A 26,973-nucleotide genomic window follows, 5' to 3' on the forward strand; every position below is an offset into this window, starting at 1 on the left:
TGTGTGTGTGTGTGTGTTTAGTTTTGGTTTTTTGAGATAGGGTTTCTCTGTGTAATAGCTCTGGCTGTCCTGGAACTTGCTCTGTAGACCAGGCTGGCCTCGAATTCAGAGAGATCCACCTGGCTCGGCCGCCAGAGTGCTGGGGTTAAAGGCGTGAGCTACCACCGCCTGGCTAGGTTTATACAGCTCTGACATTAAATCTTACTAAATTATTCCAATAGCTGTAAGAAAGACTACAAAAGTGATCTGGTAAGAACATCTTTTAATGCCTAGACACAGACACAGCACAGAATGGGTCACAAGTAAAAGCCTGGCAAATAAAAACTGAAGGTGGATTTGAGTCCTTAATTTTAAGTACGCCTCTAGCAAAAAACCCAGTGGGGGTCAACAGTCTCAAACTGTTTTCAAAACCAGCACCTTTCCAGCCGCTGTCTTTACTGGCTTTCCTGTAGGACAATGAAAGCCACTGGCCATGCTCCAGGCCTCAGGTAACAGTTCCCCAAAGCAAGATCTCACTTCCTCTGCACCGTGGAGAATGAGGGCATTTGGATGGGCTGGATGGGGTGCACGGGCTGGAACACGGGCTTCTTCCTCACGTCAGAGTGCGCCTTCACTGCGGGGAGCAGCTGGTTCCGCTTGATCATCTGCAGGGCCAGCTGTGTGTTGCCTAAAAAAACATTGCCCATTAAAGAAAACCAAGCACAGAACATTACCAACGCATAGACCAGGCCACCAGAACCCTGAAAAGGAGGCGAAGGAGGCCTACACAGCTCTGCTCTGCCGCCCTGGCTGTGCACCATGACAAAAAGCTCAGGCCACACGTTCTCATTTAAGTGATGTGTAGTGTGGCGGTGTGGTGTTTGTGGGGGGCCCAAAGTAGCTTGACCACACAGCTGCCATGACAGGCTTAGGGGCCCAGACACAGGTGCTGTGATAGGCTCATGGCATCACCCAGGGATGGGCCAGCATCTAAGGGGAAGAACCTGACACCCCAAACATTCCAATCATTAGATAAGATTACACAAGATAGATATCCCTGAGCCTAGCACATACCTATTTCCCTTTTACAGATACCCCTGGACAAATATCAGCCAATCAGTGTCCTAAACCCTAGAAATCTCCTCACCCCAACCTCTGCTAAAGACCCTACCCTGCCTGGGCTTAGGGCTCACACCACTGTGTGGGACAGACAAGAGAGACCAAGTTCAGAGCTTGCAATAAAGGCTTTTACATATGGGGTTTGGTCTCTGTGGTATTCTTTTGGAGGTCCCCGTGATCCGGACGTAACGATGTTGTTTTGTCCTGTGCTAGGGTTTGGACACAGGCCCTGCCCATGTTTACTACTCCACTGCATCCCAGCCAGCAGCCTGTTACAATACAGGCGGGCTGTGCAAAGAAGGGCTCAAGGGGTTCCGGGCCACAAACTCATTCAAGTCTTGGCTTTCAGTCAGCAAGACCCGCGGAGTGCCAGGCACGTCCTGTTTCTTCAGCTATAAAAACAGGAGCTGGAGAGATGGCTCAGAGGTTAAGAGCACTGGCTGCTCTTCCAGAGAGCCCAGGTTCAGTTCCCGAGTGATTGGCTTTGATTTGTTTTGACAATTCTTGTAAAAGTCGGCTAGGAGTGGTGGCATATATCTTTAACCAGTAGTCAGAGAGGCAGGTGGATTTGGAGTTTGAGGCCAGCCTGGTCTACACAGTGAGTTCCAGATCAGCCAGGGCAACATAGTGAGACCCAGCTTCAAAAAACAAAAGAATTGCCGGGCGGTGGTGGCACATGCCTTTAATCCCAGCACTCAGGAGGCAGAGGCAGGCGGATCTCTGTGAGTTCGAGGCCAGCCTGGACTACAGAGGGAGTTCCAGGAAAGGCGCAAAGCTACACAGAGAGACCCTGTCTCAAAAAACCAAAAAAAAAAAAAAAAAAGAATAAAAATGACCAAACAAAACAAACAAACAAACAAAAAACCACATTGTTCAATTCCAAGTAAGCAGCATCGTGACTCATGTTCTCAAGAGTCAGTCAGCTGCCCAAGAAAAGCTGAAAGTTCAGGGACTAGTTTTGATGGTCAGAAGTTAAAACTCTACATTCTTTTTTTGTTTGTTTGTTTGTTTTTAAAGATAGGGTTTCTCTGTGTAGCACTTGTTGTCCTGGAACTTACTCTGTAGACCAGGCTGGTCTCAAACTCAGAGATCTACTGCCTCTACCTCCCAAGTGCTGACATTAAAGGTGTGTGTGTGTGTGTGTGTGTGTGTGTGTGTGTGTGTGCGCGTGCGTGCGCGCTACCACCACCTGGTAAAACTCTACATTCTTCAGACTAAAGGGAATATTTGAATTTGTGGGCAGGAATCGGCATGACATCAAAACCATGCTAACTACTCTTTCCATCCCCGCATTCCTCTGGGCAGTGCTATGGACAGAACCTGGGCCAGCACTGCTGCTAAGCTCCAGTTTAGGCCCTTGTGTGTGTGCACACATGTGTGCATGCATGTTGGCATATGTATGGAGGTGAGAGGATAACTGTGTGATTCAAACTCGGATCACTAGGAGCAAAGCCCTTTATCTGCTGAGCCACTGTGCTGGCCCCTAAGTTATTCTCTCTACTTAGAAAACTGGATGGGTCATGTTCTCAAGGACTGTGAAACTTTGAATTGTTTTAGGCACAAACCAGTATGGATCGCATGATCCTCCTGCCTCTGCCTCTCAAATGCTTTAGACACAAACCAACAGGCCTGGTCCTGAGTTTGGATCTGAAGAGAAACAGCATATACCAAAAATCACCAGCATTTTGAAGGACAGCAGCACCCAATGAGAATCACTCACCGTTCTGTAGCTCAAGGTAGACTGCCAGCAGGATGGCCTCAGGGGGCACCTCCTTAGGATGGATCATTGAAGCCGCCTTTGCTCAAGAGAAAGAGACACCCATGAAAACCAAGTCCTCAGTGAGTCTCCATGAGAAGCTGGACACTGACTCGGGCGGGGCTCATGTTCATAGGACCCCTCGGCACCTCTGCCATCTCCGGGCTGCCTTTGCTTTTCTCATTCTGTAGCCCAGGATGGCCCCACACTGAGTGATGGGAGCTAGCATGCTCGGCTATCTGTGGCCAAATGAGGACAACGGGCCCTGAGCACACGGGGATGTCCTGCCTCATCCCGAGTACAGGGTACAGGAATACACCACCTCACCCAACAGCCCTTATCTTGATACCCATTAAACTCAATGATACTCTTTTTTTGTTTGTTTGTTTTTTGGTTTTTCGAGACAGTTTCTCTGTGTAGTTTTGCGTCTTTCCTGGAACTCCCTCTGTAGTCCAGGCTGGCCTCGAACTCAGAGATCTGCCTGGCTCTGCCTCCCGAGTGCTGGAATTAAAGGCATACGCCACCACTGCCTGGCTCAATGATATTCTTCCTTATGTATGGCATAAAAATGTAGATTTCCCAGCCTCCACCCATTTCCCCAACCCTGATTTTGGCTTTTTCCCTTTGCTACCCCAAACTATGTGGCCAAGGATGAACTTGAATTTCTAACCCTGACCTCTACCTCCCTCTTCAATGGCTGGGAGAAGAGGACTGTATGACCTGTTTTTAAAATAACAACAACAAAAAAGTAGATCTATTCCTTTTTCTGTGTGTTTTGCCTATGTGTGAGTGTGCACCATATACATGCCGGGCGCTGAGAAGGTCAGAAGAAGGCATGGGCGGGTCCTTCGGAGCTAGAGTTATAAACGGTTGTGAGCCAGCAAGTGGGTGCTGGGAACCAAACCTGGGTCCTCTGCAAGAACAAGTGCGCCTTTTTTTTTTTTTTTTTTTTTTAAAGATTTAACTTATTTATTATGTATACAGTGTTCTGGCTGCATGTATCCCTGTAGGCCCAAAGACGGAACCAGATCTCATTACAGATGGTTTTCAGCCACCATGTGGTTGCTGGGAATTGAACTCAGGACCTTTGGAAGAACAGCCAGTGCTCTTAACCTCTGAGCCATCTCTCCAGCCCCCTTATTTTATTTTGTTTTGGCTTTTCAAGATGGAGTTTTGCTGTGTAGCACTGGCTGTCCTGGAACTCACTCTATAGACCAGGCTGGCTCACAGAGATCTGCCTGCCTCTGCCTTCATTGTGCTGGGATTAAAGTGCGAGCCACCACTGCCCAGCGAACAAGGGCTCTTAATAGCTTAGCCATCACCTGACGTGGTGGCACATCCGTTTAGTCCTAGCACTCGGGAGGCAGAGGCAGGTGTATCTGAGTTGGAGCCCAGCCTGGTCTACAGAGTGAGTTCCAGGACAGCCAGGGCTACACAGAGAAACCCTGTTTCATAAAACCAAAATAACAAAAACAGAACAAAAAAAACCCCCCAAAAGCTGAGTCATCTCTCCAGTCCCTAATGCAAGTTTTAAAAATTATCTATTCTCTTGTATGTGTGTGCATGTGTGTGTGTGGGTGGGTAGGGGGCAGTGTGCATGCCACAGTCAGAGGACAATTTGTGCCAAGTTGCTTGTGGTTCTTGGTGAATTGAATTCAGGCCATCAGGCTATAGCAAGTGACTACCAGCTGAATCATCTTACTGGTCCTGTTTTCCTGCTTCTAACTTTTAAAAATGTTTGTGCAAGTGAGTGTGGGTGTGGATACTCACGGAGGCTAGATCTAATAGCTTTAGACCCCCAGAGCTGGAGTCACAGGTGACTGACAGCCACCTGCCATGGATGATGGGAACTGAACTTAGGTGTTGTAGATGCTCATAACTGCTGAGCCATTCTATAGCTGCAAGAATTTTACTTTTTAATCTTACTTTATTCCCTCTCTCCCTCTCTCCCTCTCCCTCTCTCTCACTCACTCAGAAAGGGTCTCTGACTGCGTAGCCCTGGATTGCCTGGAAATTGCTATGCTGACCAGGCTGTTGTTAACTTCAGAGACCTACCTGCCTCTGCCTCCTATTAAAGGCACTGTGACATCACATCTGGTTTCTTGCTGTTCTGAGATGGTTGCTCATGAAGTTGTCCAAGCTGACCCTAACTTCTCAGTCCTCTTGCTTCAGTCCCCTTAGTAGGAGGGGTGACAGGGTTGCACCCCCAGACCTGCCTTTCTCCTCTCATGGGAGTTCTGTGTGTCTCTGCTGTGGCACAACACTGAGTCTACACTCTAGTCACAGGACCAGGTCTAGTGTTGTCTCTTCAGGACAGCTGACAGTTACCTTTACAGAGGCCAGGTTCAATACTTTTAGACCCCCAGAGCTGGAGTCACAGGTGATGGACAGCCACCTAACCTGGGTGACGGGTTTTCTAGAGGTTCTTCACTGCTACCGTCGACATGAGGATGGACACAGTGGGGCAGAGGCTTCCCCAGAACAAAGGAGGCAACAGCACAAAGATCACAAGTTTGTGGTTAGCCTTGGCTACAAAGCCAGACTGCCTCAACAAACACACCACGTGCTTTCCTAAGAGAAGCCATTTGCTGATTCAAGCAAGAGCTGCCACTGAATGTGGGTCAGTGCCACAGTTCCACTGAATGTGGGTCAGTGCCACAGTTCCCCAGCAGTCTCCTGATCTCACTAAGAAAGGAAGTCTGGGTGGCTAAGACGATAGGTGTTATTTCCTGTGCTTGTCTCCAGGAGTCTGTCCCCAAGAGTTTGTCCTCAGGTACCTGTCCCCAGGTGCTCTGTGTGTCCTCACCGCTTTGCTTCTTTAACCAAACTGGGCAAATGTTCTTGTGCAAATACTTGTTTTTCCCTTCAGCTTTTTGAGGCAAGGTCTTACACTGTAGCCCAGGCTGGCCTTAAAACTTGTTTTTGTTTGCTTTTATTTTCTTTTTTGAGACAGGGTTTCAATGTGTGTAGCTCTGATTGTCCTGGAACCAGGCCGGCCTCGAACTCACAGAGATCTACCTGCTTCTGCCTCCCAAGTGCTGGGATTAAAGACATGCACCACCACCACCTGGCCTGGTCTTAAAACTTTTAGTAAGACTACCTGAAATTACTGGTGCATGCCACTATGCCCATCTAAGACAGGAGCCTCCCTGATGATAAACGAGCAAGCAAATAATAATTTGTTCAGGTTTAGGAAGAGAGGCAAGTGACCACACGTGAAAACGGGCCAAAAGGAAGTTTCTTTCTGTTTGAAGCTTTGCAGGGCGGACACCTGACTGATGGGCAGGAAATGGGCAGAAGAGGGAAGGCTGAGAGGGAATGCAGAGGTGGGGCTCCGAGGGTATCTTACCCCAGCCTGTGTAGCCCTGGCTACCTGGAACTTGCTCTCTAGACCAACCTGACCTTGAACTCACAGAACCCGCCTGCCTCTGTCTCCTGAGTGCTGGGATTAAAGGCGTGCCCCACCAGTGTCCTGCAGAACCCATGCTCTGAAGACATGCCCTGTGAGAGTGAGGTGGGCAGCTTTTTTCTCCCACGTCACAGATGTCTAACAGCTAGGTCTAGAAGCTGAAAATTCTATACCCTTTTTTTTTTTTTTTTTTTTTTTGCTTTTTTTGAGACAGGGTTTCTCTGTGTAGTGTTGGAACCTGTTCTAGAACTCTGTAGACCAAGTTGGCCTTGAACTCACAGAGATCCACCTGCCTCTGCCTCCTGGGTACTGGGATTAAAGGCATGCGCCACCACCGCCCGACCTAAAAATTCTATACTTACAGGTAGGCTAAGGTTTTATGTGGGGAAGAGCATCATCACACCACTTTGTAGACATTAAGATTTGTTTTTTTTTTGCAGGGTGGGGTGTGGTTGTTGAGATGGATCAGTGGATAAAGGAAAAAACTAACTCCTTTCAGTTGTGTACACACACACACACACACACACACACACACACACAATGTAAAAAAGAAATTTAAGTTCTATTCTTTAGTGGCTAATAAACACAGGTAATTTGTTGTTGTTCTTTGCATCAGCCTCAACCTACACAGCTTTTCCTAAGATACAAGATTTCAAGGTAACGACTTTCTGAGACTTAATGGCATTTGGCTGCTGACTGCTCAGAATCATGGGGTGGAGAATGACTTTGGAAGCATCAGCTCAGAGCCCTTTCCGACTCTCCAAATCATTGTCTGCCCTCTGAGACAGGGTGGGCCTCCCAATTAACAATGGCCCTGCCACTGGATTAACCCAAAGAACAGAGACCAAAAACAAACCAGAGACCCCGAACCAGGACTGACCTCGTCTGCCTCTTCTTGCATGGCAGCAGCCACGACCACCTGCAGTACGGGAAGCTGAGCTGGACTGCACACACTAACTGCAGATCAAAAGCCCTGCTGGCCACAGGGGCCGGGGTCAGGGGGCATCAGAAGGGCTGGTGACTACAGAGCCCCATCCCTGAGAACAACAGTTCACACCCAGTTCACATGCGTGCTCAGCTCCTCGAGGTTCCCTGGAGAGCTAGCTCAGCATCGATTTTCTGATTCTGCACTAGAAATGCTGACCCTAAGTGACTACAGCTCACGGATGGTAGTTTTCCACGATGCAGCCCCATCACTTCCGGACACATCAAGGTCACCTGCATAAGCAGACAGTGTCTGGAGGCTGTAATGTATCCCGAGAGTCCAATCAGTTTCAGTGTCAGTCTCCCCAACACCATGTCAGAACACAGGTTCTCTCATGGTGTCTTGTGTTTGGCTTTGCTTTTTTTCTTTGAGACAGGTTGTCTTAGTTAGGGTTTCTATTGTTGTGAAAAACACCATGAACAAAATCAATTTGGGGAGGAAAGGGGTTATTTCCACTTACAGTTTACAATTCATCATCCAGAGAAGTCAGGATAGGAACTCAAGCAGGGCAGGAACCTGGAGGCAAGAGCTGATGCAGAGGCCATGGAGGGGTGCTGCTTACTGGCTTGGTTCCCATGGCCTGCTCAGCCTGCTTTCTAATAGCACCCTCCCCCATCAATCACTAATTAAGAAAATGTGCCAGGTGGTGGTGGTGGTGGTGGTGGTGGTGGTGGTGGTGGTGGTGGTGGTGCAGGCCTTTAATCCCAGCAGGCAGATCTCTGAGTTCGAGGCCAGTCTGGCCTACAGAGATAATTCAAGGACAGCCAAGGCTACACAGAGAAACCCTGTCTCAACAAACAAACAACAACAACAACAACAAACAAACGGAAGGAAGACCTGCCTACAGCCAATCTTATGGAGGCATTTTCTCAGCTGAAGTCCCTCTTCCCAATGACTCTAGCTTTTATAATAAAGCTGACATAAAACTAGCCAGCACACAGGATCTTACTATGTAGCCCAGGGTGGCCAGGAACTCTCTTTGTAGGCCAAGTTGGCCTCGAACTCACAGAGATGCACCTGAATGCTGGAATTAAAGGTGTGCCCCCCATGCTCCCAAGAATATTTTAAAGCTGGAAAACATTTCAGGTGTTTATTGATCGTAAACCACAAGTAAAATGACACAGCCCATAAGCTCTGGTCCTCGAATGTGAGCCCAGAGTGTGCATGCCCGCCGCCGCCCCTCCGCACCCTCTCACCTGGTGCAGACACTTGCGGGCTTTGTCATACTCGCTCCTCAGGCAGTAGGCACTGCCCAGGTTGAAGAGCATCACAGTCCGGGCAGAGTTGACAGAACTGGGGTAGCACTGAGGGGCGCGCTTGCCAGCTGAGGAGAGAGCGCAGACACTCATGAGGGCCGTGCAGAGGACACGCAGCGCCACTCCGCCGCTGGGCACTTGGACAAAGCACTGCGCCTCAGGCTGACAGATACAGGAAGGACACAGAGGTGCAGGGTCTAGATCTTTGGGATGCAGGCCAGGCTACTTAAGGATTTACAAAACTTCTTACTTACAGGATTCCATTGCTTCATTTTCACCCTTGTCTGATCCTACAAACACACGAAAATAAATCTGAGGGCAGGACAACAGCACATTCTAAACACCTAAGTTTCTTACCAAGTAGGAACTTAACGGATGGTAGTGTTGACTTTTGGTGTTGTGGAGGTTTTGTTAAAGGGGTCAGGATGCAACCTCACCACCACCCCCATGTGAGCTAGCCACGAAGAAAGGGGACCACATGGCTTCATAGCCTCAGAAACTTAAGGTGACTGAAAATTGTTTGAAAACCACACCTCCATTTCCTCTTACATGGAGGAATCAGTTCAAAGAAAAAAAAAAAAAAAAAAAAAAAGCATCAGAACCAAACCAAAATGAATCCTCTTAAGCCAGGTGAGCTGGCGCAAATGTCTGTAATCCTAGCGCTGAAAAGGTCCAGCCAGACCAGAGGATGGCATGTGCCCAGGAGTTTGAAGCCAGCCTGGGTAAACAGTGAGATTACATCTCTTAAAAAAAAGGGGGTGGTGGGGTAGGGAGAGGGAAGGAAGGAAGGAAGGAAGGAAGGAAGGAAGGAAGGAAGGAAGGAAGGAAGGAAGGAAGGAAGGAAGGAAGGAAGGGAGGAAGGAAGGAAGGAAAGAAGGAGGGAATGGAAGGGAAGGGAAGAATCCTAACATTATCAGCCTTTGAGTGAGAATTTAGGCCAGTGACAATCAGTTCCCAGGCTTACTGAGCAAACAGTTACTACACAGTAAGGACAGCCATGAACATGGAGGGCTGACTTCACACTTCCTTCCCTTCACAACCATGCCCTTAGGTCCCTACATGTCCTCAAGTACACCAGGAAGGAAGTGGCAACAATAACCAGTTCTGATCAAATGTATCCTCATTAACCTTGGTCCTGCTCATTTGAAGAGATCCCTAAGGAGACATCAGTGACATTCTCTGGGTTCAAGTGCGTAATGGCATCGGATATTCTGTCGAGGGAGATGAGGGCTTCTGCAGCATATAAATGGCCCAAAAACCTGAAATGGAAACGCAGATTTCAAGAACAGGTCATCACAGAAATGCTTGGTGTACAGTAATACTGGGCATATGATTCACACACTCCATGTCCCTGACCTGAAAGCTAAGCTTATTAGTCATTCTAATCCAGCAAGAAATCAGCGGGTAAAGCCACTTGCCACCAACTCTTATGTCACAAATTCAATCCCTGGGACCCATGTGCTGGAAGGAGGGAGTTAAATCCTGCAAGTTGTTCTCCGACCGCCATATGCATATCATGGCATGCACAAATACCACAAACAAACAAACAAACAAACAAACAAACAGACAAACAAACAAACATAATGTAAAAAAAAAAACAAAACACCCAAACATTGTAGGAGGGGCTGGAGAGGCGGCTCTGATGTGACACTGACTGCTCTTTCAGAGGACCTGGGCTCCCTTCTCAGTGACCCAGAACTGGCTGCTAACTTTAGTTCCAGGGTATCCAATGCCCTCTTCTGGCCTCCAAAGGCAACGCACACATTGTGGTGTACAGGCCTACATATAGACAAGACACCCATACACATGAAGTAAAAATAAGTAAGTCTCAGATTGCCCCCCCCCCAAAAAAAAACCCACTGCAGATTAGAAAGAAGCTGGTGAGATGGCCTACTAGGTAAAGGTGTTTGAAAATGCAAGCCTGATGCCCAAGTTCAACCCCCATAAAGTTGGAAGGGCCACCCTGGCCCCCAGCCTGGAGTAGACAGCACAGTGTCAGAAACAGCAGGAGGTACTGGCTCCAGAAGGCGGACCGTGGCTGACTCTGGCTGACTCTGAAGAGCGGTCCTCTGACTTCCACAGAGTGCGGCATGTGCACAGCTACATTCACACACATACTAATAATAAACTAAGTTTACACCCCGCCCCTCATCATGAGCCAAGCAAGGTGGAGCACACCTTTAACCTAACACAGGAGGAGACAGAGGTAAACAGCCAGTCTACCAGGGCTACACAGTGAAGTCCTGTCTAAAAGTAAATACAACTGGAGATGTTCTTGCCAGCCTGTGCCACCACAGCTGGGATTATGTGGCACATGTTATGTGGATGCTTCACCGGAACCCAGGGCTTCATCCCTGTGAGGCAAGCACACCATCAACCCAGCCACGAGTGGTTTTTTGTTTTGTTTTGTTTTTTCAAGGCAGGGTTTCAGGGTTTCTCTGTGTAGCTTTGCGCCTTTCCTGGATCTCACTCTGTAGATCAGGCTGGCCTCAAACTCACAAAGATCTGCCTGGCTTTGCCTCACGGTTGCTGGGATTAAAGGCAAACACCACCACCGCCCAGCATGTGCCATGTTTTATACTTTTGTTTTGTTTTGTTTTGTTTTTAAAGATAAGCCCTTGGTTGGCTTTGAAGTCAAAGCAGTTAATCCTCCTGCCTCAACTCCTGAGTTCTGGGATTATAGTTATAAGCTACCATTGCCCACCTGTCCTTCCTTCCTTCTTCCCTTCCCTTTCTTATCTTGGGACAGCGTCTCAAGTAGCTCAAAATAGCCTTGAACTCGGTATGTGTCTGAGACTGGCTCTGAATTCCCGATCCTCTTGCCTCCACCTCTGAAGTTCTGGGATAACAGTCACACATTACCATGTGCTGTTCTCACCAACACCTATCCTACTGGAGAGTAAAAGCAAGCCATGTAAAGAGGACCCAGAACCCTGGAAACAATCATGAGTGCAGGGGAAGTCACACTTACTTAAGAGAGCCCGACAGCTTGGGCTGCTGAAGGAGCTGGTCTGCATGATTCAAAGCCATGAGGTTATCACCTAAGGCGAGAGCCACGTAAGCACTGCAAGCAAGGATGGAACACCTACAAGAGAAGACAGAGGGCAGGAGCCTGAGTTAGAGACACGACGGGGTCCTGGTCCAGTACCAAGTGGTTATCCACTCTTTCCCAGGGACCATGTTGAGCTCTGTGTCCATCAGTTTTAGTATAGATGCTGCCAGAGTGAGCATGGAAATAGGGTCTCACTCCTAAGTATAGACCGTTCCTCAGTCTTACATAGTCGAGACTGGCCTTATACTTGAGCCTCCCAGTGATGACTGACAGGCATGCTCCCCATGCCAACTTCTGTTTGGTTTTCTTTTTCTGAGACAGGGTCTTCCTCTGTAGTCTAGGCTGGCCTCAAAACTCACAGCAATCCTCCTTCCTCTGCTTCCCAAATGCTGGATTTACAGGCATCAGGATTACAGGCATGAGTCACCTTCTGGCACTTATTAGAGAGACCAGACTGGCCTCAAACTCACAGAAATATGCCTGCCTCCTCCTCCAGAGTCCTGGATGAAAGCTGTATGTCACTGTACCTGGCTGGCTTTAGTTCCTATTCATTCATTCATTCATTCATTCATTCATTCATTCACTCACTCACTCACTCACTCACTTATCCATCCATCCATCCATCCATCCATCCATCCATCCATCCATCCATCCATCCATCCATCCATCCATCCATCCATCCATCCATCCATCCAAGACAGGGTTTCTCTGTGTAGCCCTGGCTGTCCTGGAACTTGCTCTGTAGACCAGGATGACCTGGAACTTAGAAATCCACCTGCCTCTGCCTCTTGGATGCTGGAATTAAAGGTATGCACCACCACCACCTGGCTTAATTCTCTCTCTCTCTTTTTTTCAATTTTTTCTTCTTCTTCGAGACAGGGTTTCTCTATGTAGCTTTGCGCCTTTCCTGGAACTCACTTTGGAGACCAGGCTGGCCTCGAACTCACAGAGATCCACCTGCCTCTGCCTCCGGAGTGCTGAGATTAAAGGCATGCGCCACCACCGCCCAGCTCAATTATTATTATTATTATTTTTTTTTTTTTTTTGGTTTTTCGAGACAGGGTTTCTCTGTGTAGCTTTGCGCCTTTTCCTGGAACTCACTTGGTAGCCCAGGCTGGCCTCGAACTCACAGAGATCTGCCTGCCTCTGCCTCCCAAGTGCTGAGATTAAAGGCATGCGCCACCACTGCCCAGCTCAATTATTTTTTTTTTTTATGTGTCTAGGTATTTTTGCCTCCATATATGTGCATCACATGTGTACATGTGTGCCTGGCATTCAGAGGACAAAAGAGGGCATCAGATCCTCCAGACTGTAGTTACAGATGGTTGTAGGCCACTAAGTAGGCACTGGGAATTGAACCCAGGTAACTCTAGTGCTCTTAACCACTGAACCATCTCTCTAAAAAAACCTCTGATCTTTTTTGTTTGTTTGACACAGGGTCTCCCTACATAGCCATGACTACTCTTGAACTCACTCTGTAGACCAGGTTGGCCCCAAACGCACAGAGATCTACCTGCCTCTGCCTTCCAAGTTCTGGGGTTAAAGGAATGTGCGACCACACTGCCCATCTAATTCTACGGAAGCAACAGTGTCCCAGGAACATAGGGCTGGGACATAGCTCAGTGGTATGGTACTTGACTAGCACAGACAAGGTCATGAATTCAGTCTCCAGGATCACAAAAATGAAAAAGGGCTGTGATAGTTTGAATGAGAAATGTCTCCTGCTCATTCATGTATCTGAGCAACTAGCCCCAGCCAGCAGCACTGTCTGGGAGGTTATGGAACCATTAGGAGGTGTACCTTGCTGGAGGAGGGGGGTAACTAGGGGCAAGCTTTGTGGCTTTATAGTCCTGTTCTCCTTCCTGTCACCCCTTACTTGCTTACTGGTGGTTGCTGGAATCTTCTACTGGTTTCAGGAAAAGGTTGCCCCAGCATCCTCGGGGCAGCCATCTGTTGGCTGGAAGATTCAAGGGACCAAGAGAGGAGAGTACTGACTAGCTGGACATACCTCAACTTCAAAGACATTTCAGCAGTTAGATCTGTGTGACAAGACTAGGTAGCTTAGTTTTTTCTTTTGGCTTGTTTATTTTACTATATTTATTTGATTAAGCGGTGTTTTAAGACAAGGTCTCATGTAGGCCAGTTTGCCTCCTCAAACTCATTGATGCAGCCAAGAATGACCTTGACTGAACTCCTATTTTTCTTGCCTCCATTTCCTAAGTGCTGGGATTATAGGCATGTGTCATTATACCTGGTTATTTTGATTTTAATTAAAAAAAATTTTAAAACACAGCATCTCACATAGTTCAGATTAGCCTCCAACTCACTATGTAGCTGAGGATGCCTGGACTTCTGATCTCCCTGCTCCACCACCTGAGTACTGAGACACAGACATCCACCCATTTGTGTGGCTGGGGAGCTAGCCCAGGGCTTCCTAGGTGGTATAAGTTGGCCAACTGGGCACATCAATATTCTTCTTTTAAAACTTTTCTTTATATGCGTTGGTGTTTGCTTGCCTACATGTCTGTGTGAGGGTGTTGGGTACCTTGGAACTGTAGTTACAAACAGTTGTGAGCCACCATGTGGTAGCTGGGAATTGAACTCAGGACCTCTGGAAGAGCAGTCAGTGCTCTTAACCGCTGAGCCATCTTTCCAGCCAAACAATAATATTCTTGCTCATATTTTATTTTTTTTTAAAAAAACAACTTTTAACTTTAATAAAACTTACTTTGTGTGTGTGTGTGAGTGTGTGATGTGTGTGAATGAACATTTGTGCCATAACACACACACGTGTGGGTAGTCAGAGGATAATCTGTGGGGGTCGGTTCTCTCCATCTACCATGTGGGTTTTGAGGATTGGACTCAGGTTTTATTGGTGGCAAGTACTTTTACATGCTGAGCTATCTTGCAGGTCGGGTCTAACAACCCCTCTGGTTTTATTTAAAAACAGAAATGCATATTTGTACATTGAGGAAGTACACAGTGCACTCAGGAGGTAGAAGCAAAGGATGGTGAGTTTGAGGCTACCCTGGGCTACACTTAAAAATAATAAAATAAGGGCTAGAGAGATGGCTCAGTGGTTAAGAGCACTGACTGCTCTTCTGGAGGTCCTGAGTTCAATTCCCAGCAACCACATGGTGGCTCACAATCACCCGTAATGAGATATGGTGCCCTCTTCTGGCCTGCAAGGACACATGCATGCAGAACACTGTATAAATAAATCTTTAAAAAATAATAATAATAAAATAAAATAAAAAGGAGGGGAATGCTGGAGAGATGTCTCAGAGGCTGAGGACTGGCTGTTCTTGCAGAGCACCTGGGTTGGATTCCTAGCACCACAGGAAGCTATCTGTAACTCCAGTTCCAGAAGATAGTACACTCTCTTCTGTCATCCACAGACACCAGGCAGGCTGTGCACAGATATACATGCAAGCAAAATCACATATACACATAAAAGTAAAAATAAATAAATCTTAAAAAAAAGGAAGAGAAGTTAAAAAAAAACACAGTGTCCACTCCAAGTTACATATATATTGTTATAAAGGAAAAATAAAACCACTTATTTGTTTAGCATTAGGGATTGAATACAGGCCCTTGCACATGATATACAAAAAATGAGAGTCTCTAGAGCCTGAAGGCTATCACGATTTGTGCATAAATGATGCTTACAAAGTTTAATCTTTTTTTTTTTTTTCTTTCGAGACAGGGTTTCTCTGTGTAGCTTTGCACCTTTCCTGGATCTTGCTCTGTAGACCAGGCTGGCCTCGAACTCACAAAGATCCTTCTGCCTCTGCCTCCCGAGTGCTGGGATTAAAGGTGTGCGCCACCACCGCCCGGCTAATCTTTTTTTTAATCCATTTTATCTGTGACTTTTCCAAGGATTAAGGCAAAAACGAGTTATTTAAAAGCAGAAGCAGTCTCCTCATTCACACAGTATCTCACTATTCTCCAGGAGGTTTATAGGTTATGCTATGCACGGTGGTGCACATCTGTATTCCTAGCACTCGGGATTGGGGGGCACAGGGACAGAGGCAGGACAGTGTTCAAGGCCAGCCCGCACTGGACAGCAACGCCTCATCACAGACACCGCCCCCTCCTTTCCTTGGTTCCCACAGCCGCAGAGGCTGTCCCTGCATGCTGCAGCTCCTGGAGCCCAGAGCAGAACCACCTCAGGCAGGCTCACTGGGAACCACTGGCCCTCGCCTCTCCTGACGGCAGGTGGGCTATTACTGCTCCAGCCCATTGTCAAACTCACTTTGGGTCCAGAAGTCAGTCATGTAAGCACTGGAGCAGGGCAGTTTCCAGCACAGCCACGTCAAACCTACATGTAAGAAAGTGAATGTTTCCCCAACTTTACCCTAAGAATCTATTAGTAAAATCAGCCCACTAAAATATTTAAATATGTCAATATAAAACTGGGGCCAGGGATGGTTCAGTGGTAAGAGACCTTGGCTAACATGCGTTGGTTCAGTCCACAGCAAGGTAAAACAACTAATTTGGCTGGCATCCTGATCAAGGGCCATGGAATGAAGGCAATTTCACTCCTCTAACTGACACCAGCTTTTATGATGCTCTCGAGCTTCTTGAAGCCTGATAATCTACCTGAGGTCACTTTTCAGAGCCCTCTCCACTCAGTTTCCTGTTAGAAAACAGTATTTCCCGCAGGCTCCAACAACAAAAAGAAACAGGCATGGCTCTCTCCTAAGCCCTTGCAGAAAATCACTTTACTTTTGATCATTACTACTTCACGTCCTCCCCATCCCCAACACACACTACACCCCGGAGTCACTGTCCGATCCGTTTTACCTGACGCTCAGTGGATCTGACAGCTCATCGGACTAGAAGATGGAGGAAGCAAGGGCAGAGACACTCTAGCTTCTGCCCCCCGTGGAGAACCTGACAAAACCCTCACTCCATCCACATGCCTGAGGAGCTAGCTAAGTCCTCAGACAACAACCAGAAAGAGAGAAGAAAAGAAGGAGAGGCGAAGGGGACTGCTTACAACAGCTCCAATCAGCTGCAGAAGACGAGGCATTACAAACTGTCAGAGAGATATATATCCTGGGACTAATGAATGCAGTCCAGTTACCTCAAACTTCAACCACCAGTAAAGAAGCTGACACAGCTGAAATCAGCCAGTCACCATTTATCAAAACAAAATGCATTTACAGTGAAATTTCACAACAAATATCATTGGTAAAATTGGTTAACAAAATCAATGCACAGCAAACTGAAAAATTTAAAATTTAAAAGAAATAAAACTACAACAAACAAGAGCCCCCAAACCATCAAGCTTACTCTCCTTCTCTACAGGAAATTCAGGAAAAAAATGAAAGCTGACACCTGATTCTCCTGCCTCCACCTCCAGAGTGTGAGGATTACAGGCACACACCACCACGTCCTCTGTGCAGTGGTGAGGGTCCAACTCAAGAGCTCTGTACTTGCTGGGCAGACCCTCCACTAACTGAGCTACACCTGTAGCCCCTAAGAGGCCCTGCCCACACAGAGACCCAGCTCTGCTGAAGCAGCCTCGGTTAACCTCTCCATTCCCTCAGTCTCCTAGGTTACAGGATCACAGTGTGGGCCTTACGTCTGGGCAACCCCCACCTACTCCCACAGAAGACAAGGTCTTCCTATGTAGTCCTGGCTGGCCTGGAACCTGTTAAGTAGTCCAGGATAGTCTTGAACTCACAGAATCCGCTTGCCTCTGCCACACGAGTGCTGGGGTTAAAGGTGAGTGTCACATTCTCAGGAGATATATATATATATATATATATGTGTGTGTGTGTGTGTGTGTGTGTGTATACACACACACACTTGCTTGTTTTGCTCTTTCTTTAGGAAAAAAAAAAGGATGGGTGTTTTGCTTGCTTGTGCAGGTATCACTTGTGAGCCTGAGGAGGCCAAAAGAGGTGAAAAATCCCCTGGAACTGGAATTACAGATGGTAGAGAGCCACTCTGTGAGTGCTGGGAATCAAACCTGGGTCCTCCTGATCTCCAAAGTATATAAAGAACTCAAGAAACTAGACATCAAAATACTGAACAATCCAATTAAAAAATGGGCTAAAGAGCTAAACAGAGAATTCTCAAAAGAAGAATCTCAAATGGCTGAAAGACATTTAAGGAAATGCTCAACATCCTTAGTCATCAGAGGAAGGCAAATCAAAATGACTCTGAGATACCACCTTGGATGGATTTTTTTTTCTTTTGAAAGCTCAAAGTCACAATGTAGCAAAGGCTGGCTTTGAACCCCAATTCCTACTGGCTCCTGTTAAGTGCTGTGATTCAAGGTGTGGACCACCATATCTGACTCTAAGTGGGATGTAACTGCTTTTAGCTTATTTCTATTTTTACACTTGTATTAATTTGCATGTGTATTCACATAGGTACTCAAGTGTATGTGACATAGGACAACTCATACAACTCCTTTCTTTCTATTTCATGAGTGTGGGATCTAACTGAGGTCATCAGGCTTGGTGGGGAAAAGCCTTTACTGCTAAGCCATCTTGTTGGTTCAGCAATGACAACCAACCAACCGTATTTGGTAGATTTAGTGCTCTTAAGCCCTGAGCCATCTCTTCAGCTCCTATTTCTGAGACTTTTATCTTTGTTTTCTTCAGTCACCCTTTTTTTATGAGCCAACCCGCTTTTTGTTCAGCTCATTGGAAATTTTTTTTTCAGAGAACAAGGTGTTGTACGGAAAGAGCCAATCAGGATTCGTGACTAGAGGTGGAGCCTAGCTCCATGGTAATGAAGAAGCACCTGCCCAACACGCACAAGTCCCCGACGGCATCCCCAGCATCATGGGTAAGCACAGGCTGTGCAGGCATGGGAACTTGAGTGTGCATCCCCAGCAGCCATGGAAAAGGCCAGGCATGGCTGCACACCCTGTAACTTCAGCATGGGGAAAGGTGGGGAAAGGGAAAGGCAGGACTGTTGGGTCAGCAGGACAAGAGAGCCAGAAGATGGTGCTATGGAGCGGTCCAGACAATGGTGCAGGCGTGTGGCTCACCATCTGACAGTAGCAGTAAGTAGCAGAGGTGAAAGCCAGGACGCTCACCTCCATGGATGCTCACTGCATCAGATACTTACTTTAGGTTTTCTAATTCCTGTTTCCTCAGCGGAGAAGAAGGTGGGGCTGGAATGAACTTATCTCCATCATGGCTTTTACTGCTGAAATACAGAAAGGCTCAGGCAGAAAAAGAAACAACCAGTGTGCAATCTGTTTTCCTATCCCTACTTCACCACACCAGTGCACTACTGCATTTCCCTAGTACACAACAGCACTTCTACAAAATCTCTAGCCGCAAACATCTCTACTACATAAGTATCTTCACACCTTAGTTTTGCTCCAAAATTTCTTTAGTAAATAAGCTGGGGTTGTGGTTCCGTTGACAGAGTGATTGTCTAACATATATGGAGCCCTGGGATCCATTCCCAGCATTGCATAAGCCAGGCATGATGGTGTGTATCTTGATCCCAGTATATGGGAGGTAGCAGTCTAAGGGTCAGAAGTTCAAGGTCACCCTCAGCTACACAGTAAGTCAGCCAGGTCTATATGAGACCTTGTTTCAAAATTTCTGTAACAAATACTTAAAAAATTATAATCAAGAAAGGAGGTGTTGGAATGGAGACATGGGTTTAAGGTAACACACAGGACCACAGGGCATGGTGGCTGGTACCTCTCATCCAGCCCTCAGGAGGCTGAGGCAGAAGGCTCACTGGAAATGTGAAGCTGACTTGAGCTTGGGCTATAGATCTAGACCAACATAAAAACAGAAATGAAAAGAGTTAAAAAAAAAAAAGTAAGTAGGTTTTCTTTTCTTTTTCTTGGAGACAGGGTTTCTCTGTATAGCCCTAGCTGTCCTAGAACTCACTCTGTAGACCAGGCTGGCTTCTAACTCACAGAGATCCGAATGTCTCTGCCTCCTGAGTGGACTAAAGGCATGTGCCACCACGCCCAGCTGGCATTTAAAAAATATCTATATATTTTTAAATGTTTGCATCTGTATGCGTGTGGCCACACACGTGCCACAGTGTACACATGGCAGTCAGAGGATAACTTGTGGAAGAGTCGGTCCTTTCCTTCTACCATGTGGCTCCTGGGGACTGAACTCAGGTTGTCTGGCTTAGCAGCAAGTACCTTTACCTAATGAAAACACCGCGTTTGATCCCTTTTGTTGGGAGGAGGCAGGACCTCATTATATACCTCATTATATAGCTCTGGCTGTCCTAGGACTTGCTAGGAACTCACAGAAATCCACCTGCCTCTGCCTCCCAAGTGCTGAGATTAAAGGCATGTGCCACCTTGGCCTAGCGTGGCTCTTAATAGTTAATAAAAGTGAAAAATGAAATGCTGTCTCTGATACCCACAAGACTTTTGAATACCCCCACTGTTAACCTACAGGTATTTCTTTTCTTTCCTATAGTTTCACGGGGTTTTGTTATGTAACCCAGACTGGTACCCAACTTGTCCTCCTGCCTCCCAGAACTGGAATACAGATGTGTGCATCATACCTGGCTCTGGCTTCAAAGCTGCTTCTTTAAAAAATAAAAGAGCCCACACCCCAAGTTCGTTTCTATCTTGTCTCGAAGCACTCTCCTCACTTCCTTGGCCTCTGCTTCAGTTCCCGCCTTCTCTCAAAGATGGATATGACCAAGACCAAACCCTTCCCTTCTCGTGGTGTTAGGAGAAGGATGGCTGCCGTAGACTCCTATATCTGAAGGCTTCGTCAATGGGGAGCGGTGCTATTTTAAAGGAGCAGGAGGTGTGGTCTTGTTGGAGGAAGTGTGTCACTAGGGATGAGTTTTGGGGGTTCAAAAACTCAAGGCATTCCCCGTGTCTCTCTTCCTGCTGACTGTGGGTCAGTCATTTTCTTCAATACCACGTCTGCCTGCGTGCCACCATGACAATAATGGACTAAACCTCTGAAACTGTAAGCCAGCCCCAATTAAATATGAGCTGCTGTGGCCATGGTGTCTCTTCCCAGCAACAGAGTACTCAGTACGACACTTCCCAAGTTGCTTCTGGTCCCAGTGTTTCCCACAGCAGGAGACAGACCCAGACAGGGGTGAGTGGGGAGGGTACCTGCACGTCTCGCTGCTCTCGCTGCTCTCGGGATTCCCTCCTAGCTGGCTGCTGTTCTTGGAGCCATTTTCCTGCTTTGCGTCTTGCTGTTCTTCCGGTAAGAGCAACAAGGCATTTCTGAGACAGATGGCTGCGAACTCCACACTGGCTACAGGAATGGCTGACGACTGCCCGTCACTTCAAAGAACAGGACAAATAAGCTGAACAGACAGCAGAAAAGTAAAGCGGACACTGCTGCCATAAGGAACCATTGACTATTCTATGGCAGTGGTGGCGCACACCTTCAATCCCAACACTGGGGAGACAAAGGCAGGTAGATCTCTGAGTTTGAGGCCAGCCTGGTTTACAGAGCGAGTTCTAGGACAGCCAGGGCTACACAGAGGAACCCTGTCTCAAAACACCAAAAAAGACCCCCACAAAGGACTATAAATACACACAGCAAACAAACTTAAGTACTTTGCACTGTCAATATTAATGCAAGAGAGGAATTATGGACGAGGCCTGAGAATAAAGGTCAGAACAGGTGCTGTAAGAATGCAAAGAGGGGGGTGGGGAGCCGAAGACATAGCTCAGTGGTTAAGAGCATTGGCTGGCCGGGGCGGTGGTGGCACGCGCCTTTAATCCCAGCACTCGGGAGGCAGAGGCAGGAGGATCTCTGTGAGTCTGAGACTGGCCTGGTCTACACAGGGAGTTGCAGGACAGCCAGGGCTACACTGAGAAACCAAACACCAAAAAAAGAGCACTGGCTGTTCTTACATAGTTTGATTCCTATTGCTCACATGATGGCTCACAACCATCTCTAACTCTAGTTCCAGGGGACTTAATGCTATCTTCTGAACTCTATGGGAACCAAGCATGCATGTAGTGCACATAAATAAATGCCCACAAAACACAGACACATAAAATAAATAAATCTAAAAAAAAAAAAAAAAAAGGAGTCGGGTAGTAGTGGTTCACACCTTTAATCCCAGCACTCGGGAGGCAGAGGCAGGTGGATCTCTCAGTTTGAGGCCAGCCTGGTCTACAGAGTGAGATCCAGGGCAACACAAAGAAACCCTATCTCAAAACACAAAAACAAAAAAGGAACTGAGACAGTATATGTTCAATACGGTTATAATTTTTTTGCTTGTGGATGTTTTCAATCAGAGGCTGGTTGACTCCATGATTGGGGACTCACAGACAAGGGTGAGGAGTGTAGGCAATTGTCCTGGAACAGTGTGATCTACAATGGAGACACCAAATAACCTCTTCTGGACGTTCTGATTCACAGCAATCAAGAGGCTGCTTTCTCAGGATGTAGACAGTTTCAGCACCACAGATGCACTAAATCATAATTGCAGTAGACACATCAACTCACTGTGGATTTACTCAGTATGGGCCTATGTTTGTGGGTCTGTTTACCGATGCAGCAAAAAAAGTCATCACAAAGTAATTCCTCCTGTGAAACCCAATAAACCCCAGGCTACTTCCCATTAAGACCACAGTGTGAACAGGGTTATTACAGAGACACACTGGCTAATGGCAAAATACTTACTTGTAGACGGTGTTCTGAATAGACTGTGATGCCAGAACTATTTTACGGTGATATCCTTGACCAACAATAGACTGTACAATTCCCTTTTTGGTAGGAAGCCCTTTAGTTTCTTGCTCAGAAGTCTACAAAACAAAAAATATTTTAAATAAAATTTAAAGGAACTATAAGAAATGAAAAAATATGATCAATTAATTTACAATGATTCTGTTTTATAAATGTATTTATTTTATGTACCTAAGTGCTTGCCTGTTGGTATGTATGTACACTATGTGTGTGCCTGGTGCCTGCAAAGGCTGGAAGAGGGCACTAGACTCCCTGAACTACAGGCTGTTGTGTGCCACCATGTCTAGTTCCTAGGCTCTAGGAACCTAACCTGGGTTCTCTGCAAGAGAATCAAGTGTCCATCTCTAGCACCAAAGTTTCCAGTTATTGAGTATGTGGATGTGTGTGTTTAGGATACAGGGTTGTTATGTAGTTCAAGCTGGCCTCAAACCTGCAATCCTACGGCTTCAACTTCCTACAGCCATGGTGTGAGGCTGCATTTCCCCTTCCTGTGTATCTGTATGTGTGACGCATGTGTGTGGTGATACTGTGTTCCCCAAATATTGTGCACCCTAATAAACTTATCTGGGGTCAGAGAACAGAACAGCCATTAGATATAGAGGCCAGATAATGGTGGCACACACGCCTTTAATCCTAGCATTCCAGAGGCAGAGATCCACCTGGATCTCTGTGAGTTCAAGGCCACACTGGAAACAGTCAGGCATGGTGACTCACGCCTTTAATCCCAGGAAGTGATGGCAGAAAGCAGAAAGGTATATAAGGTGTAAGGACCAGGAACTAGGCTGGTTAAGCTTTTAGGCTTTTGAGCAACACAGTTCAGCTGAGAGGCATCCAGTCTGAGGAAACAGGATCACCTGAGGAACTGGCAAGGAGAGGTAGCTGTGGCTTGTTCTGCTTCTCTGATCTTCCAGCATTCACCCCAATACCCGGCTCCAGGTTTGATTTTATTAATAAGACCTACTAAGATTCGTGCTACACATGTGTGCCCGTGTGTGACTCTGGAAACCCGAGGGTAACATGAGGAGCTAGCCGTCCTTGGCTCACCTCCTGTTCATTTACTGAGGCCGAGTCTCTCAACAGAACCTGGGCTGGCTGTAAGCCTAGTGATCTAGTCGGCTAGGGATTCACCTCTGACTTCCCAGTTCTGGAATTGTACTCATCCTTTTCATGGTGCTGGGAAGCCAAACTCTAGTCCTCACGTTTATTGTGGCAACCGTTTCATTTTGGAGCCATCTCTCCAGGTACCCCGGGTCCCCCACTCCGGTCCCGCCCCATGTGTTTCTGTTATATAAGGTCTCACTATGCAGCCCTAGCAGCCCTGGGACGTGCTATGTAGACCAGGCTAGCTTTTCGATGGCCCCGCCTTGTCCTTGCCTCCCAACTGCTGAGATATAGGTACCACTTTGTCCAGCATCTTTTCCCTCTAAAGTAGTAATCACGTCACCAGAAACAATCTCACAAGCTACATATAGAGTTCACACAGGTAGAATTCTTGCCTTCTAGGCAATTTAAAGCCTTAATCCATAAAACCAACAAACACTTTAACTTACAGATATAAATCACTTCACCACAGGAGCTTGGTAGCAGCAGTGACACACCCCTCTCCTTCCAGTTCACTAATTACCATCATTATCACAGGAGACACCCTGAGTCTCCTCTACAGCAGCACACTGGAGCCAGCCAGCACCAACACAGAACTCAGCTTGGCCCTGGAGCCTTTTCTCTAAGCACAAATACTTCCGTAATCACTCTCTCCTTCTGGTTAACACAAAAGGGCCTCATAATCAAGTTCACGAAAGGATTAAGAAGATAAGTGACTCCCAAAGACTCATTTACATTTATTTTTAAATTATGTGTATCTGTGTGTGCTTCAGTGGGGGTTTATGCACATGAGTGCCGTGTCCAAGGAGACTAGAGGAAAGCATTAGATCCAGTCTAGATTCTAGAACGTGAATTACTGGCAGTTTGTGTGCATGCTGAGCATCCAATTCAGGCCCCCTGGAAATGCAGCAAGTACTCTTAATTGATGAACCATCTCTCCAGTCCCTAGGCCTAGTTAACAAGTTTCCTTAGAGACAGGGTCTTTCTACATAGCCCTGGGCTGTCCTGGAACTCACTCTGTAGACCAGTCTGTCCTTGAACTCAGAGATCTGCCTGCCTCTGCCTCCCAAATGCTGCAATTAAAAGAATGTGCCACCACTGCCTGGCTTCTAACAAGTTTTTTTTTTTTTTTTAAAAAACAGGTATAAATCTGTCTAGAACTTATCAGTTAATTTAAAAATGATTCAAATAAGAAAGTTGTCTTTTGTTTTTGAGTCAGGTTTTTAAATAGCTCAGGATGATCTCACCATGAACTGCTAAATCTCCTGTCCCTACTCTGAAGTCTTTTTTTCCTTCCTGAGACAGGGTTTCTGGCTGTCCTGGAACTCACTCTGTAGATCAGACTGGCCTCTAACTCACAGAGATCCACCTGCCTCTGCCTCCTGAGTGTTGGGATTAAAGGTGTGTGCCACCACCACCTGACATTCAAGTCCTTTTTAAAAAACAAAAGTACAAGAAGAGATGGCTCAATGGTTAAGAACACTTGCTGCTCTTGCTGAGGGCCCAGGCTGTTTCCAGCATTCACATGGCACTCAATTTCCAGGGGCTCCAATGCTCCTTTCTGGCCTCTGTGGGCATTGCACACACATGTGGTGCACAGTATATATGTAGGCTAAACACTCACATAAATAAAAATAAATCTTAAAAATGAAAATCCCTAAAGAAGCTCAGTGGTAGAGTACATTCCTACTATGCACAAGGCTCTGAGTTTGAACCAGTATGTGTACAAGCATGCATTCATGCATTCTCTCTCTCTCTCTCTCTCTCTCTCTCTCTCTCTCTCTCTCTCTCTCTCTCTCACACACACACACACACACACACACACACACACACACACACACACACTCCCCCCACCCCCATGCCATGGAAGGCAAAGCACATTAAAGCCTTTCAGGAGCATCATTAATCTCTTCTCTGCTGTATTCAAGCCATCAATACTGAAATATTGAATGCAAAAACTGCGCAGCATACATGCTTCTTTTAAACCCCTTGGTTCTTTTGCCTTCTTTTCAGAAACTTATGCTCAGTAATGAACCTCATCATCCTACATAACCTATGGTGGGCAGGCCTGCCAGGGAAGACCTTAGGAAGTCAACTGCTGCAGCCTTCCCACACCTGGGGAACATGGGAAGAGGGGTGAGGGGAACTTGGCATTTCTTATTTCCCCCACTTTCCACTGACCTCTCTCAACCAGCGATTCAGAAGGCTGCTACCAATCTAGAGATAACAATGCGGAGCAGCCTGTTTTTAGACACTGGACCGATGTGTCAGCGAGGACATGACTGTCATGTGCTCCACTGGAGGGAATGCTGCTCAGTGCACCCCTGTCCATTGTCTAGCAGAACCAGCTGTCTCTAGAACCTCGCCCACAGTCTCCTCACCCTTGCAGAGGGCCCAGGCTGGGCCCAGCAGGAGCCATCGTTGTTCCCAGAGTCTTCTCATTGGCATCCACCCTTGGCCAAGAATCAGAGCTAAGCAAGTGATGTTTTGAAACTAAATCCAACCTCCAACTGCTAGGAGAAGACTCTGTCAATTCAGGGAGGGTGAGAGAAGTGAGGCTTTGACTCTCAGGTATGTCTAGCTTCTGTGTAAAAGCGTTGGAGGAGAAAGAGAGGTTCAACCCCAAGTAGCACTCACCCCTTTATTGGCAGCAATGCAGCATTCAGCCAGCCGTAGCCAAAGACGGGGATTTGCATGATAAACCTGAACAGCTTCAATCAGACACTCGAAGGCAGCCAGAGGCCTCCCGATGTGCAGCAGCTGGATCCCACAGTTATACAGCAGCTCATATCTTTTGTTGGTTAGCAATGTACACATGGGTCTTCCAGAAAACTTTTTGCCTAGCAATAAAAATTGGAGAGTAGATCATTAAAGTTAGCTGCACTGAAGGCATTTGTTCTCCCAAGGAAACACTTGTATGTTCAGAACCAACAACCACAGTTTGAAACTGTAATCAATGGCTCTCTCCAGGTGGTCTCTCCATGCTTAACCCTACAAGTATCTGCCAGTCACGTCAGATGTCTGTGCTAGCAGGAACCGAGACGGCCTAGCTTGGGTTGGCTCTTCTGTCCACGTTGCTTCAGGGAGGCGCAGCAGTCAGTGACAGTCACTGGCTCCCCAGCCTCTCGCACCTTGCCCTGCTTCAGCTTGTGTGGCCATTCTGTTACCATATGCCACATGTTTTCAGTGACTCACAGTCTACAATATGACCCATGCCATTTAGGATGTAGTCTTTTCTTTCTTTTTCTTTCTTTCTTCCTTCCCTTCCTTCCTTCCTTCCTTCCTTCCTTCCTTCCTTCCTTCCTTCCTTCCTTCCTTTTTCTTCCTTCCTTTCTTCCTTCCTTCCTTCCTTCCTTCCTTCCTTCCTTCCTTCCTTCCTTCCTTCCTTTCTTTCTTTCTTTCTTGTTTTTTTTCAAGACAGGGTTTCTTTGGGTAACCCTGGCTGACCTTGAATTAAGAGATTTGCTTGCCTCTGCCTCCTGAGTGCTAGAATTAAAGGCATGTGTTACCATGCCCAACTCAGAATATATTTTTTCATCAATTAAATACATGCTTATGATTTTAAAAACTAGAAAATTGCTTGATTTTAAGCATTTGTGATCAAGGATTCGTATAATCTGAATGTTAAATA

The 26,973-nt window shown here is 46.8% G+C and overlaps 1 protein-coding gene across 15 annotated transcripts in view; it reads right to left on the reverse strand.

Annotated features, from left to right (window-relative positions):
* Positions 1-245: 245 nt before the first annotated feature.
* The window catches only part of Cnot10 (CCR4-NOT transcription complex subunit 10), a 59,462-nt gene continuing 32,734 nt past the window's right edge, over positions 246-26,973 (reverse strand). For 10 of the 15 annotated variants that reach the window (XM_042281888.2, XM_076577286.1, XM_042281891.2 and 7 more), the window contains 10 exons: positions 25,980-26,182; positions 22,179-22,300; positions 20,645-20,821; positions 18,649-18,729; positions 11,476-11,589; positions 9,633-9,763; positions 8,759-8,794; positions 8,445-8,572; positions 2,819-2,894; positions 246-667 (listed from right to left, as the gene is read on the reverse strand). In XM_042281888.2, coding sequence (XP_042137822.2) covers positions 513-667; positions 2,819-2,894; positions 8,445-8,572; positions 8,759-8,794; positions 9,633-9,763; positions 11,476-11,589; positions 18,649-18,729; positions 20,645-20,821; positions 22,179-22,300; positions 25,980-26,182 — 1,223 coding nt within the window. In that variant the 3' untranslated portion in view covers positions 246-512. The remainder of the gene's footprint in view (positions 668-2,818; positions 2,895-8,444; positions 8,573-8,758; positions 8,795-9,632; positions 9,764-11,475; positions 11,590-18,648; positions 18,730-20,644; positions 20,822-22,178; positions 22,301-25,979; positions 26,183-26,973) is intronic. The other 5 variants (XM_042281889.2, XM_076577287.1, XM_076577292.1 and 2 more) reach the window with 1 other exon arrangement.

Source organism: Peromyscus maniculatus, chromosome 7 (genome assembly GCF_049852395.1).
Source record: "Peromyscus maniculatus bairdii isolate BWxNUB_F1_BW_parent chromosome 7, HU_Pman_BW_mat_3.1, whole genome shotgun sequence".
In the NCBI taxonomy this organism is placed as follows: Eukaryota; Metazoa; Chordata; class Mammalia; order Rodentia; family Cricetidae; genus Peromyscus; species Peromyscus maniculatus.